General features: G+C 41.3%; 1 protein-coding gene across 25 annotated transcripts in view; it reads right to left on the bottom strand.

The window, feature by feature from the left end:
* Nucleotides 1-16,710, bottom strand: part of LOC126336637 (stress-activated protein kinase JNK) — an 886,954-nt gene that overhangs the window by 54,167 nt on the left and 816,077 nt on the right. For 24 of the 25 annotated variants that reach the window (XM_050000550.1, XM_050000554.1, XM_050000557.1 and 21 more), the window contains one exon: nucleotides 928-1,057. In XM_050000550.1, coding sequence (XP_049856507.1) covers nucleotides 928-1,057 — 130 coding nt within the window. Of the gene's footprint in view, nucleotides 1-927; nucleotides 1,058-13,286; nucleotides 13,449-16,710 lie in introns of all 25 variants that reach the window. The other variant, XM_050000558.1, reaches the window with a different exon arrangement.

Here is a 16,710-nt window from a genome sequence, read left to right as displayed (position 1 = left end):
ACAAGAAAGTCGAAGGACGTGAGATTGATGCTATAGAAGAATGTTGAAAATTAGGTTATCTGATAAGGTAAGGAAAGAGGAGGTTCTTTGTAGACTCGATGGGGAAAGGAATCTATGGGAAACACTGACAAAAAGAAGGGACAGGATAGTAGGACATTTGTTAAGATATTAGGGATAAATTCCATGCTACTAGAGGAAGCTATAGTTGGTGAAAACTGTACAGGAAGACAGATATTGGAATACATCCCGCAAATAACTGAGGACAGAGGTTGCAACTGCTACTCTGAGGTGAAGAGATTTGTCACAGTGGAGAAATTGGTGGTGGGTCACATTAAACCAGTCAGAAGACTGCTGACTAAAAAAATCCTTTTTAGTGTGTGAAAAAGTACAAACTTGAATAAAAGATGGTTTGTTATACTGCTGTCAACACTGACTGTAATTCTGTTGGTGTAAGGCGAAAGGGAAATGGGAACAGAAACATAGTCAGTAAAGTTCAAAGCGATTTAGATAGACCTATTTCTGGAAGTGGTTGTTCAGCCTTCATTGTACAGAAACTGTTTCTTCAGAAAGTTACAACTAGTAAAAAATAAAACTAAATAAATAAAATTGGATGTTTCAATAACCTATCAAGACTTTTAAGTAATTTCAAAAATAAGTCCTGGGCTGGACTCAAAAATGTATGGTAAGCCTACACAGACGATCTTTGCAGAACATGTACAAATGTTCACAACACAATCTGATATTTTTACACAGTACTACCACTCATTAAAAGCTCTGCAGAGTTATGTTCTCAAGTTTTTGCCAGTGAGTGTAGTAAACTGTTCAATTGGTACTGTTTCCAGTGTTTCATTATTTTTCTCACACTTAAAAAGGACTTAAAGAGATGATCACATCAAATCAAATATTCAAAAACAAAAAATAACTCACATTTTTGTGATTGACAAGCTTCATGAGCTTAAACTCTCGATAAGCACGTTTTGCATGAGTCACATTCTGGAACGGACGGCTAAGCTTTTTGATTGCCACATTCTGCTGAGTTACTGTATCATAAGCAGCACTGAAACAAGAAGATTTTCAAGTTCACAAATGCTGTAAATTAAGAATATAGCATAAACCAATGTTTTGAAGTAGTTCTGACACAGTGTCACATTAGAGTTATTAATATGTAACAATCAGCCAAATGTGAAAACAAGCTAGGATTTCTACCATTCTAATTATAATCTCAATGAAATGAATTATGATAGTAGTTGTGTTGGCAGTAACCCTCCATAAAGCTTGAGGTGCATGAAAAGTGGTTATGTAATGACTTCTGTCACTGATCTTAACTTTCAAATGTACTAATGCATTTTTAATTTTATGTACATGTTTTATGTGCAATATATACTGCTGTATCTAACAGCAGTCTGCTTAAATATCTATACAGAAAACTAAATGTACACAATAAATAAATAAATGTTGGCCTCAACTAGCACCAGAGATGACTGACATCTATTCTTACATCATTCACTCTATTTTTCAACTTAAATTTAATATCTTTTTGCTTCTCTCTCTTCCTTCGCATAGCTTTCTTTGAATATATCTAAATATTACACCATCAGAGAGCCCAATCTTCTTTTGTTCCTCACTTTTTAGCTTTTATTTATTTAATTACACTAAACACGTCACGTTTCTAAGAAATGTCTGTCAGGCTTCACAAACAGATTGAAAATTTTTAGGTGTAGGGTTTGGGGACTGTAGGTTACCGTAGGTTGAGGCCAAGATGATTTTGAGACTGGTGACTGTGTTGTAAGGATAAGTCCTGTCTGTGCATTTCAGAAAAGCTGGTGGTGGAAGGAAGGATCCAGATGGTCTGGGCTGTGAAACAGCCATTGGAATTAGCTTTTAATGTTAGGCTGCATGTTGTGCCACAGGGTGGTCCACTTTGCTCTTTTACCACAGTAGGTGGTGGCCATTCATTGTGGTGAACAACTGGTTAGTAGTCATACCAAAATAAAAAGGCATGCAATGACTGCAACAAAGCTGTTATATGACATGACTGCTTTAACAGGTGGCCCATCTGTGATGGGAATGGATAAGCCTGCAACAGGACTGGAATAGGAAGTGACAGGTGGGTGGATTGGGCACATCTTGTACGTGCTTCTTCCGCAGGAATATGATCCCTGTGGCAGGTTATTGGGATTTGGAGTGGTATAAGGATGGACTAGGGGTGACGGAACACCACTTTAGGAGGAGTGGGATGGATCTTTGATAGGACAACCATGATGTCAGGATGTGATAGCTAATCAAAGCCAAGAAGAAGGATGTGGTTCAGGTATTCCAGCCCAGTGTGGCGACAAGGAGGGCACTCCTCTGTAGCCAGTTCTTGGAAGTGGTGGGAGGATGGGGGGTGTATAATGGTCATGGGAAATCTATTTGCGGACTAGGTCTTTAGGATAGTGCCTGTCTGGGAAGCCTTTTGTGAGATCTTCAGCAAACTGGGTTAGGCAGTTCTTGTCACTGCAGATACACCATCCCCGGATGACCAGACATTATGGGTGGGATTGTTTGGTGTGGAAAGTATGACAGCTATCAAAATGCAGGTACTGCTGGTGGACGGTGGGTTTAATGTGGACACAGGCGTGACTAGAGCCATCCGAGAGGAGGTGGTCAAGGCCAAGGAAGATAATACATTGAGTTGAGGAGGACCAGATGAAGTGGATTGGAGAGAGGTGTTGAGATTGTGAAGGAATGAGGACAGGGTGTCTTGGCCCTGAGTGCAGATAGTGAAGATGTTATTGATGTACCTGAACCAGACCGGCAGGTTGGGGTTTTGGAAACCTAAGAATGTTTCCTCTATATCACCCATAATCAGTTAGGCACAGGAGCATGCCCTGCAGGTGCCCACAGCTGTGCCTCAGATTTGTTTGTATACCTTCCCCTCAAAGGAGTAGTAATTATGTCTTACAACAAAGTCAGTATGGTGCATGAAGAATGAGGGAGTGGCCTTCTGAACCACACACACTGTCATATCCAAGCCACACTGTACAGACAGTCTCATCTGTGCACAACACGTGACTACTTGACCATGCGGATGGCTGGTGCAGAATCGAAATCCCAAAATTCTTCCCACCAATAAGTACAATTATTCTTATTAGTCACATTTCCTCCCTCATACTTGCATATTTTTTTGTTATTTTCTGCACCTACCTGTGCCACACGAACTTGTGAACTTCAACCTAACCAATTCCCCTCCCATTCTCACAAACATACTCCAATATCTGATCAGTTTTGTCCTTTTTTTTCCATGCATTTGTGCATTTTGGGCAATGGCCTTGCCGCAGTGGCTACACTGGTTCCAGTGAGATCACTGCACTTAAGCACTGTCGGGCTTGGTCGACACTTGGATGGGTGACCATCCAGGCCGCCATGCGCTGTTGCCATTTTTTGGGGGTGCACTCAGCCTCGTGATGCCAATTGATGAGCTACTTGACCGAATAGTAGCGTCTTTGGTCAAGAGTACCATCATAATGACCAGGAGAGCGGTGTGCTGACCCCATGCCCCTCCTCTCCACGTCCTCCTCTGAGGATGACACGGTGGCCAGATGGTCCCGATGGGCCACTTGTGGCCTGTAGACGGAGTGGTTTTTATTTGTGCATTTTGTATTTTTTTGTTGATTCGTGCATTTTGAATTTTTTTTGTTGCATATTCACATGTATTGTTACATATTTGTGTGTACTTTTCTGTATCTATACATATTTTTATGCATCTCTCTCTGTTATCCAGATCCCCTCACAGCCACCTGATGCCTTCATCTGTCCCTTTCCTATGTCATTTCCTGTTTCCCCATACCACTCCTGCCACAATGGATTACTGCTCCATATTTCTGGAGTTCAGGAAAGTAATCCTTTCCCTGGCTAAAACCAAGTCCCACATGCTATTCTCTAAATGCTAACTAAGCCATGGAATCTCTTTGCCTAACCATAAAAATTGCTTTCTTTGAATCCCACCCTTCCTTTCACAATAACCTGCACATTTTCAGATTCTCCAAGTCCCCGTCCCCCACAAACTTGCAAAAACACACCATCAGGGCACAGCCTTTGCAAAACCACCTCTGCTCCCTCCACAAGATCCTGCTACTATGCAATCTCTAACATATACATCACATCTCTTAAATTGGAATTCCTTGCACTCAGGCACCTGAAAGAGCAATCCATGCACCATCCCCACCAATTATCCTGCCTGCTGTCATCCTACTGCCACTCTGGGACACCATTATCAAACACAACACCACTAAATCTAGATATGAAGCAATCCCAGAACACTGTTGTTACCCTTTCCAACAGACTCCTCAGCCCCAAAGAAGATTCAGTCCTATATAAAGGCTTAAACTTCGGCTCTACACCTAAATTTAAACATGTTGGACTTGTCACAGACCTTCTCTCCTCCACCTGATCCCTGCAATGGAAACACATATTTGCCATCAAGCACTCAAGTCAAAGCCAAACTAATCACAGCATGAACCCAGCCTCTTCTTCATACCACAATCCAACCAAGGTCTCCTTTTCAGCTCCCCATTTCTCCTCCCCTCTCTCCTCCACAGCCATGCAATACTGGATCTGGCACCCTTGTTCTGAAACCCTGATCCATACCTTTCTAACCCTTCCCTTTCCTATCCCACTCCAGGTTGGTGGTTCCCTTCGAAGCAGTTGCATTCTGTCCAGAGCAGGCAGAAGTAGAGGTCTTGTGTGTGTGAGGTAAGCTTGCTTTTGTGAATGTGTGTGTGTGTGTGTGTGTGTGTGTGTGTGTGTGTGTGTGTGTGTGTGTGTGTGTGTGTAAGGGAGGGGAATCTATAACAATCTTGACTTTCCACTTTTTGAAAATTCATTTTTCCTGATACAATGTAAATGTGTCTCATCTAATGTGTACTGTATACTCTATAACAATAGTTAGTTAGTTTGTTACATAGATCATCTGAACAATTCTTCTACAGAAACAACATCGAATGTCAGTTTACAGGATGCATATACCTTATTAGTGTTCATGTTAATCAACAACTCAATATCACTTAAAAACAATGTTTTTTTTTTCAGGATTCTGCTTTCAAACATAAATTCATCCATGGAATCAAAGTAGTTGCACATAAGAAATGATTTTAGGTTTTAGGTTAGATTAGCGAATGTATGTTTTGCGATGGTGCAATTAAAATGCCTACCTCCTTGAAGAGCTACCTATATGACATCCATATGTAGAGACCATATACCATTCTTACTACTCTCTTTCGTGTAGTCAATCGTTTCTTTCAAAGTGGTGAGTTACCCCAGAAAATCAGGCCCTAAAATATCACTGAGTGGAAACACGCAAAATATGTCAGGAGTTTAATTTCTTTCTTTCTAAGATAAGCAAATTATCCTAAGAGCAAAAGTAGCTGAACTTGACTATTTGAGAAGATCGGTAATATCCTTCTTTCAGTTCATGGTGAAGGAGGAGGAAGAGAAGATTAGTGTTTAACATCCCGTCGACAATGAGGTCATTGGAGACAGAGCAGAAGCTCAGATTAGAGAAGTTTGGGGTAGGAAATCAACCATGCCCTTCCATAGGAACCATCCCGACATCTTCCTAAAGCAATCTAGGGAAATCATGGAAAAACCTAAATCAGGATGGCCGGTCGCAGGTTTGAACTGTAGTCCTAAAGAACGTGAATCCAGTGTGTTAACCACTGTGCCACCTTGCTCGGTTACAGTTCACGGTTTCAACAGAATGTTTGTCGAGGAATTTGAAGCATACTATCTATGTCCTAACTCCATTTGCTACATCAATTGTTTTTATGACTATTTGTTGTACAGAACTGAATAGTGTGTTTTTTCTCAAAATTAAAGGAAAGTCCATTGTAAGAGAAACACTTATTAATTGTTTGAAAAACACCAATAACATCTTTTGTAGCTTTCTTGCTAATTCGATTCATGGTAACACTAGTATCATCTGCAGAATGCACCAATTCTGTTTGCTGAATGTTAAGTTGAAGGCCATTCACAAATATAAAGAAAACGAAAATGGCTCAGTAAGACCACAAAAAACTATCAACTGGTGACATATTGTTGTTTAAGCCTTGTAATATTTGGTCAACAAATGCTTAAATAGAATTGTCAGGCAAGCAACACTTCTGGAATACAGACTGTGATGTACTAATTAAATGGTTGCTCCTTAAATGTGAGACTTCTATTGTTGAATATGTTGGAAAAAGAAGCCATGAAGGAAACTGGACAATAATCATGTAAGTCTTTCTTGTCACCTTTTTTACAAAAAGATTTAACCATTTCATATTTTAATCTATCTGGAAATTTTCCTTTACCAGTGATGCATTACATGTATTACTGACAACATTACTTCTTAAGTTGGAACAATTTTTCTGAATTTTGTTTGAAATTCCATCAACACATTTGATTTTAAGTGGCCAGTGACTAAACTGCGAGTGACTGATATTTAACTTCTCCACCCCTGTAGTCACATGGTAATCGGAGAACAGAACATCTATCACTTCAGAATTTTCCACATGATCTAGACATACATGCACCTCATCTATCTCATTTTTCAGCCCCCTAATGTTTTGATGAAACAAATTAATTTTGCTTCCTGTGAATTGTTAAATATGTTACGGATCTGTTCTGTGCTAATTTCTTTCTACATTCGACAGCCTTGTAACTCATCAAATTACATGTCTTGTCAATTACTCTAACCCTTCTCAGCATAATAATGACGTCAATTCACAAACTGACATAGATAGTGACCTGAGCCTTCGAAAACTTTATTACACTGAGGTGCTGTAAAATTGTTGACCTTGACAATTTTGCTTTTTATGTCTTTTGTGTCATTTATAAATATTAATTTTCTTAGGTGTCAGCATTTCAACAATCCCACTTCATGTCTCTGTCTTTTCTTTTCAATCATCTTTCCCTTCTCATTTTTTCTTTAATTATCTTAGAATACATTAATGTTTCAAAACATAGGAACTAAATGTAATGCCCATTCTATCAATTGGGGCATAAATCTGGTAATATTTTGGTGAATGTGCCTAGCTATGTTTGTTTCCTTTCATTTTCAAGATTTGAAATGATTTAGTATCTGGGAGGAGGTATTTTAAATATGTACCTAAATGTCATCTGTGGCAATATGTGTCAAAGTACGATAATGAAACTGAAGTTCCACAGTGACTGCAAACAAGTACAAATCCATGTTGTCAACATAATCTGTAAGATAAAGATGTAACAATATTTGTTTTAGAGATTGTTACAATCCATAGGAAACTACACTTTCATCACAAGTTTGTATCACGGTACATACCAGCCAATGTAAGTTTCAGAATTGTTCAAATGAATTCTTTTCTTTAGCCCAGTCAGCAATCATCTCAAAGATGACAGCATCATCTCTCTACTGAGAAAGTTGTGTGACAATTTGCTTACACAGGTCTTAGCATAAAAGCTTATAGTCAAGTGTGCTTTGTGATAAGAGAAGTATTTAGTTCTGTATCAAGTGATACATTAATACACTCCTGGAAATTGAAATAAGAACACCGTGACTTCATTGTCCCAGGAAGGGGAAACTTTATTGACACATTCCTGGGGTCAGATACATCACATGATCACACTGACAGAACCACAGGCACATAGACACAGGCAACAGAGCATGCACAATGTCGGCACTAGTAGAGTGTATATCCATCTTTTGCAGCAATGCAGGCTGCTATTCTCTCATGGAGACGATCATAGAGATGCTGGATGTAGTCCTGTGGAATGGCTTGCCATGCCATTTCCACCTGGCGCCTCAGTTGGACCAGCGTTCGTGCTGGACGTGCAGACCGCGTGAGACGACGCTTCATCCAGTCCCAAACATGCTCAATGGGGGACAGATCCGGAGATCTTGCTGGCCAGGCTAGTTGACTTACACATTCTAGAGCACGTTGGGTGGCACGGGATTCATGCGGACGTGCATTGTTCTGTTGGAACAGCAAGTTCCCTTGCCGGTCTAGGAATGGTAGAACGACGGGTTCGATGACGGTTTGGATGTACCGTGCACTATTCAGTGTCCCCTCGACGATCACCAGAGGTGTACGGCCAGTGTAGGAGATCGCTCCCCACACCATGATGCCGGGTGTTGGCCCTGTGTGCATCGGTCGTATGCAGTCCTGATTGTGGCGCTCACCTGCACGGCGCCAAACACGCATACGACCATCATTGGCACCAAGGCAGAAGCGACTCTCATCGCTGAAGACGACATGTCTCCATTCATCCCTCCATTCACGCCTGTCGCGACACCACTGGAGGCGGGCTGCACGATGTTGGGGCGTGAGCGGAAGACGGCCTAACGGTGTGCGGGACCATAGCCCAGCTTCATGGAGACGGTTGTGAATGGTCCTCGCCGATACCCCAGGAGCAACAGTGTCCCTAATTTGCTGGGAAGTGGCGGTGCGGTCCCCTACGGCACAGCGTAGGATCCTACGGTCTTGGCGTGCATCCGTGCGTCGCTGCGGTCCGGTCCCAGGGCGACGGGCACGTGCACCTTCCGCCGACCACTGGCGACAACATCGATGTACTGTGGAGACCTCACGCCCCACGTGTTGAGCAATTCGGCGGTACGTCCACCCGGCCTCCCGCATGCCCACTATACGCTCTCGCTCAAAGTCCGTCAACTGCACATACGGTTCACGTCCACGCTGTCGCGGCATGCTACCAGTGTTAAAGACTGCGATGGAGCTCCGTATGCCACGGCAAACTGGCTGACACTGACGGCGGCGGTGCACAAATGCTGCGCAGCTAGCGCCATTCGACGGCCAACACCGCGGTTCCTGGTGTGTCCGCTGTGCCGTGCGTGTGATCATTGCTTGTACAGCCCTCTCGCAGTGTCCGGAGCAAGTATGGTGGATCTGACACACCGGTGTCAATGTGTTCTTTTTTCCATTTCCAGGAGTGTGTTTTGTGACAGTAATACGTGCTTGTGAAATTCCTGTGGACACTTATTGCAACAAGTTAAGTATTTAACCTTCTTCAAGTTAGAATAAACTTATCTGAAATGTTGCGTGTTGGTATATCATCTTGGTGCCCTCCAGGAGTAAAGCTAAGAACCCACAATTGTACCAATGAGTGTTATTTTGTCAAGTAAAAGAAACATTTTTCCATCCAACAAATCCAGTAAAAAATTACTGTCTATAAATAAATGTCAAAAAAATTTCCTAGCAAGGATTAAAAATGCTATAAGCAATTTCACGTGGATCTTAACTGTGAAATACATAAGAGGAAAACAAACAGAAAACCCAGGATAGAGGAGATGCTGAGATGCAGATAGGTGCAACAAAAAGACCATCAGAATATAAGCTCTCAGCCAACAACGCCTTCATCAGAGATAGAACAAAAAAACAAACTAAAAGCACACACACAAATGTGCATGCGCGAACATGACTCACCCACATATAACCTCAGTCTCTGCCTGCTGAGGCCACACTGCGAGCAGTTGAGCATGATGGAAGACACAACCAGGTGGAGGGGGGGATAGTAAAGTGCTGCTTATGGGAGCATACAGAGACAAGGTGAAGAGAGCATAGGGCAGCTAAGTGCACTCAGGAGGATAGCAGAAAAAGAGAGAGGTAAAAAGACTGTGGGTGTGTTGGTGGAACAGAGGGCTGTGTAGTGCTGGAATTCGAACCGGGAAGGGCCAAAGGGTAAGGACAAAGACTAATGAAGGTTGAGGCCAGGAGGGTTACAGGAATTTAGGATATAATGCAGGGGGAGTTCCCACCTGTGAAAGTCAGAAAAGCTTGTGTTAGTGGGAAGGATCCAGACGGCACAGGCTGTGAAGCAGTCATTGAAATAAAGAATGTTTTGTTTGGTGGCTGCTCAGCAATGGGGTAGTCCAACTGTTTCTTGGCCACTGTTTGTCAGTGACCATTCAAGAGGACAGGCAGCTTGTTAGTTGTCATCCCATGAAGATGGCAGCACAGTGATTTCAGCTTAGCCTGTAGATCACAAGACCTGTTTCACAGGTAGCCCGGGATAGGTGATGCTTGTGACCAGAATGGAGCAGGTAGTAGTTGGAGCATGTACGGGACCGGTCTTGCAAGTAGGTCTGTTACCGTGATATGAGCCATGAGGCAAGGGGTTGGGAGAAGGATTTGTGTATGGATATTGTGTAGGATCAGTGGGCAGTGGAATGCCACTGTGAGAGGTGTGGGAAGGATAGTGGGTAGGACATTTCTCATTTCAGGGCACAACAAGAGGAAGTTGAAACCCTGGCGTATAATGTAATTAAGTTGTTCCAGTCCTGGATGGTACTGCATCACAAAGGGAATGTTCCTCTGTGGCCAGACAATGGGACATTGGGAAGTGGTGAGTGACTGGAGAGATAAGGCATTGGAGATCTGTTTTTGTACAAGGTTGGGAAGGTAATTACAGTCTGCGAAGGCCTCAGTGAGACCATTGCGTATTTCAAGAGGCACCACTCATCACTTCAGATGTTATGGCTGTGAGTGGCTAGTATACATGGAAGGCACTTCTTGGTATGGAATGTGTGGGTGCTGTTGAAGTGGAGGTATTGCCGGTGGTCGATAGGTTTGATATGAACTGATGTATTGATGTAGCCATCTACTGACGTGAAGGTCATCATCAACTCACCTGATTCAGATTCACTGATGGCATTTTCATGATCCGGATCACGGGTGAGGACACCCTACCCCATATTCCTCCAGAACCTCAACACCTTCTCCACCATTTGCTTCACTTGTTCCACTCAAACAAACAAGTCACCTTCCTCAATGTTGACCTCCACCTCAAAGATGGGTATATCAGTACCTCCTTCCACATCAAGCCTACCAACCACCAGCAATATCTCCACTTCACCAGCTGCCACCTACTCCATACCAAGAACTTCGTTCTGCACAGCATAGTCACCTGTGGCTGTCGCATCTGATGTGATGAGCGGTCTCTGTCAAAATACACCAAGGGTCTCACTGAGGCGTTCACAGACCATAATTACCCTCCCAACATTGTACAAAATGGATCTCACATGCCTTACCTCTGCAGTCACCAACCAACTCCCAAACTCTCACTGTCAGGCCACAGAAGAGGATTCCCCTTATGGCTCACAACCACCCAGCACTCTAACAACTGAATTGCATCCTCCGTCAGGGTTTCAACTACATCTCGTAATAACCTGAAATGAGGAATGTTCTACTCACTATCCTTCTCACACCTCCCACAATGGTGTTCTGCTGCCCTCCAAACCTACACAATATTCTCATCCATCCTACACAACTCCTGCTTCAACCCCTTACCTAATGGCTCATATCTCTGTAACAGACCTAGATACAAGACTTGTCCCATATATCCTCCCATCATCACCACCACCACCACCACCACCACCACCACCACCACCACCACCAACAACAACAACAACAACTCCAATCCGGTCACAAGCATCAGCTATCCCATGAAAGACAGGGCTATCTGTGAAACCAGTCATGTGGTCTACAAGCTAAACTGTAACCACTGCGCTGCATTCTATGTAGGCATAACAGCTAGCAAGCTGTCTGTCACTATGAATGGCCATTGACAAACTGTGGTCAAGAAACTGCTGGACCACCCCACTGTTGAGCAAGCCACCCAAACACAATATTCTTCATTTCAATAACTGCTTCATATCCTGTGCCCTCTGGATCCTTCCCACTAACACGAGCTTTTCTGAATTACACAGGTGGGAACTATCCCTGCAATATTTCCTACATTCCTGTAACCATCCTGGCCTCAACCTTCATTAGTCTTTGTCCTTACCCCCATTAGCCCCTTCCCCATTCCGATTCCAGTACCACACAGTCCTCTATTCCACCACCATACCTACAATCTTTTCATCTCACTCCTTTCCCACTACCCCCCACCCCGTCTAATCTCTGGACTGCACCTAGCAGCTCTACCCTCTCTCCACCTCAGCCCTGTATGCACCTACAAGCAGCACTTTATTGTCCCCCATCCTGGCTATCCCTTCCGATACTTGCTCCAGCATCTTCCTTATTCCTACAACCCGGTGTCTCCCATCATGCACAGCTGCTCGCATTGCGGCCTCTGCAGGCAGAGACTGCGGTCGCGCGTGCGTGCGTGTGTGTGTGTGTGTGTGTGTGTGTGTGTGTGTGTGTGTGTGTGTGTAGGTGCGTGCGTAGGTGAGCGTGCGCACGCGCATTTTCTTTCTCCAATGAAGGCTTTGTTGGCCGAAAGCTCATTTTCTAATAGTCTTTTTGTTGTGCCCTCTATCTGCAACTCAGCATCTCCGCTACATGGTAAGACAATAACAGGTTGTCGATTCAGAAAAGAAATAAAAACATTCATATATTAGGTATATTCAAAATCTGCTGAAATATCAATGTCATGATTTAATGTTTAACAGAACACTACTCCAAAATACGACGTTAAAGATACCCTGGGTAGTAAGTAAATGGTACAAAGTAAACTGCAAGTTTTGAAAAATGGCTAGGTGCATGCAAAATATTTGTGAATGTTTCACTAAAGATGGCTACAGTAACTACATACTTGAGCATTACAAATTATTTTGTGTGACCAAAAAAAGGAAACAATAAAAAAAAAGGGCTCATTAGATTAGAAATGTAATCAGAGCAAGAGAAGAAAAGTTTGTACCTATTCATAACTGCAGTACATGTGATCAGTAAGGATTAGAATGGTGAAGTACAATGCAGTTGTCGTGGAAGCAATATTTAAGCGAAATTAGCCCAGCAAAAATTAAGTCAGTACACCGAATCCCACCTAGACATCAACTACAGTTTACAAGGAGACATAAACTAAGTTCTTGGCAATAGGGTGGAATCATGATAATCATATTCATATAGAGCGAGGACAATATACTGAGGTTCATCAAAGATAATTCAACAGCAATGTGATATCAAAAAAATTTCTTAGTGTGTCTGAAGACTGTTGTAGCTTTTTTTGTGAGAACCTGATAAAAGAACTTCTGTCCTGTGTGTGTGTCACCTGAATCTATTCAATGAATCTGAATTTTGCTCCAAGTGATTTAATACCATATATGTCATTGCACTGTGGGTTAGCTCTATGAAATCAAAATAATTAAGTAAACACATCAACTGGCAGCAACAGAACACAGACAAAAACAAAAATACAAGGATACCACTGGTCAAAAGTGAGCTATATTGAATGGTGGGCTGTTAGACAACAAAAGTGAAGGGAATATTATGTTCTATTATGCCGCAAAAATCAAATAATAATCAGAAGTTGATAAATCTGCGCGTCCAGGTACTCACCAAACCATCCCTTGAGCTCCTATACCTTTTGGCGTTAGTCCCAAATAGCGAGTTGGGACAGTAAACTCCGTGTCACCAAATGTCACAGTCTCGAACATGGCTGTGCTGTTTCGTTGATTGCTTGGGGTAAGACTACGCTACTGGGTTGACACTTCCACAGCACTGTATTGAAGCAACCCAAAAATAAATATTTTGTGTGTACAGAAGCCATCCATAAATGATGATAATGGTTCAATCTCGTAAATACTTTTCGAAATCATCTGAAGCCTGGGTGTGAACAGTGCGAAACCCTGCTAGCCTCTTTGGTAGTGAATGGAACTGGTTATAAAAGGAAGGACAACATTCATATAACTTTCATTCTTCTTCAACATTTTCACCTAATTCTTTACAAATATGGCTGATTAAGAAGTCTACACTATCAATAAAACTGAATTAATTTTCAAATGAACACATTTACTATACATTAAAACACCGAATGAAAATTGAATGAAGATGAAATATTGGGCAAAAAAGTTAGTCTTACCCCAGCGATTATTCAATTCTTCATTGAATAAGTCATGAACATTAAAGAACAATATTACAGAGAAGTAAGAATTATCTCCAACACCGTGACAAAAATGTTGGACGACATTTACTTTTGATCTATTAGTGTACATGATTCACACACTAAGTTTCCAGAATTAGGGGATTCCAGTACAGAATCAAATTTCTTGAGAAGGCACACAACAGCTAAATGCAGTGTAATTTATTGTTTCAAGTTTCAACAACACATAATGAGTTTCACGTACAGGGGTTCTCACTGGCCTGCACCCACAGTATTATCTGGAAGACAAAATCCACCAGGATGACCAGCAATTGCAGCTACTGAAGCAAATAGGTATTTGGGTCAGAGAATGGCTGAAAAGTGGGCCAAACACACCTAATACAACGTTTAGCTCACATTTTGATACACATTTCTAAAATCTCATTCATTTGACAGGCGAGATTCCAGATGGTACATCTCATATTACATATTTCAGGAACACACAGCTCACAGTTTGTATTTATGTTAGTTATTGGTATGTTCAATTCTGACAAATTAAAATCAATGATCAGCATCATAGTTGGTCACAAACCATCAAGACTGTTACTTCATCATGGGGAGAAGTTCGTGTCTCTGTCTTTCCCAATGATGGCTGTTCAATCAAAGTGAAGATAGAAAGGAGTACTGAAGAAATAACTGCAATCAATTTTTTGTTGCCAAAATAGGCACACTGCAATCATTCAATTGGTGAAGGTACGGCAGTAACTGTACATTAGTATGCTGTACAGTACCTCCCAAAACTTTTGAGAGAATCCAGAAGAGGTATTGGAAGATAAGACTAACATAAACACAACAATTTCAAAAAGTCTAAATTCTAGACATGTTATAGTCCAGATCAGACTCACTGGACATCTTTTCTCATTGTCAAAGAAAACAAAACGTTAATAGGGATCACTCTGAGCGTTTGGAAGTGTTTATATCAAAACATTCCTGCCTAGCAGCCCAATGTGACTGGTGGTGGAGCCGTCTCTGAATGGTCCAACGGTATTCATTAGAGTTTGCTTTGAGAATGCATATAGGTAAGTATTCAGAAAAGAAGCAATTATAAAGTGACATTTTAAAGAAATTTCAAAGTTTCCACAACAGAATACATTTGCTTACAAAGAAGAGACTTCACGAAGGAACTAATACTGCTGTGAAGGAGATATTGTAAAAATCTGTAGTAATAATATGCATGCAATTCATTCCTCACACTCTCCACCCTGTCACAAACATATTTCCTGGACAATAAGGTATCAAGAATTAAATGCCTCTTTAACAGACTATATGAATGCATGAACGCCCATCCTGAATGACTCTTTAAGCCAAAAAACAAAAAAACAAAAAAACAAAAAAAAAAGTGGAAATGATACTGTTACTAGTGTTGCCTAACGAAAGCATTAATCACTGAGGAAAAAAAAAAAAAAAAAAGTGCACTGTGCGCTAATAGCACAACTGAAGCTTCAAAGAGTGTAGAGCACTACAACCTCTACTTCAGTCAATGCAACATGTAAGGTAATGCCACTCCATACCTCACACACTGTCAGGAAACAATCCCTTACTCTACTTGAAATAATTCCCACCCTCCCACTTTCAGTAATTTATTAATTTATTTTGAAACCAGTCAGGATGGTCAGTAGAATAATCTGTTTGCAGACTGCACACTGGATGGACCCAGGCTTCCATTAACCTTCACCAATTGCTGGCAGACTCTCAATACGTCTAATAGAAACATGCTGTAGTCAAAGTCTCCACTGCAAATTTTCATCCAAGCTAAACTGATAACACATCATGCACTGAAAGGAAAAAAATAACTGTCCACAACTACGTCATCATTTATGAATTGTGCTTGTGCATTTTAACATAAAAACAAACTACAAACAAATAAAAAACTAGCTAAAACTAAGATTTTTACAGAAAGCATAAATAATCCTTACATTACAAGGAAAATAAAAATAAAACTGTAATTGTGTGCTTCACTCCATGCAGATACAAAATAAACTAACAAAGCTGAGTTGCTTTTTTGTCAACTCTTTTCAACAAATTATATTTAATAGCTAAGCACTGCAACCAGGCAAACTAAAATAAGAACACAGATAAAGAACAAGAACATGAGATGAATAAATTTTACACATTTCGATTTGAAATCAACATAGGGATAGCGACAAAAAAGTGCTATCATACACTCTCTTCATTGGGTAACAAGATGTATGATGTTAAAGAGAGAAGAAATGGGCAGAAATTGGTAATGTATTAACTACAACATAAAGATAATATTCACAAAGTAGCAAGAATGGGAGTGCAGAAATGTCCCATGAGATACAATTTTGGCTGACAATCAACTACCGCTCCCTTTCTTCCGATTATGTGGAGTGCTAAGTGACAGACATAGATATAGGACCACCACTTACCTCCCTCATTCATTCAAATTCCTGTTACTTAAGTTGTTTATTAACACAGACAAATTAGAAACATATGGAAAAAGTGATGAACTGGTAATATAACATTCCTTTACATATTTTTCAAGACATATCAGTAAGATTTCCTCCTCCCCCCCCCCTCCCCCCACTTACTCTTCAAACTGTGAAAATGCACCAAGTACCTTATCTCAAAACTTTATCTTCTTTATACACTTACAAAATCAGGTTAAAGAAGATATCATTATGACCTATGACCTTATGCAAGCTGTCAGCCCAGCAGGGAAGAAATTACTTACTTATCATGGTTAACTGCTCATCTTGGCAAATCACCTAAAACAGTGCTGTTGTTTATCTATAGAATGAATGTGACTAGGAGAAACCACTGCATGGGACAGAAAAAAATGCTTCCTTTTAGGAAGGATTGTTAGTGCTTAACACAATG

The sequence above is a fragment of the Schistocerca gregaria genome, chromosome 2 (genome assembly GCF_023897955.1).
Source record: "Schistocerca gregaria isolate iqSchGreg1 chromosome 2, iqSchGreg1.2, whole genome shotgun sequence".
Classification (NCBI taxonomy): Eukaryota; Metazoa; Arthropoda; class Insecta; order Orthoptera; family Acrididae; genus Schistocerca; species Schistocerca gregaria.
The sequence above is the reverse complement of the archived record's forward strand: the minus strand, read 5'-3'. Positions and strand labels throughout refer to the sequence as shown.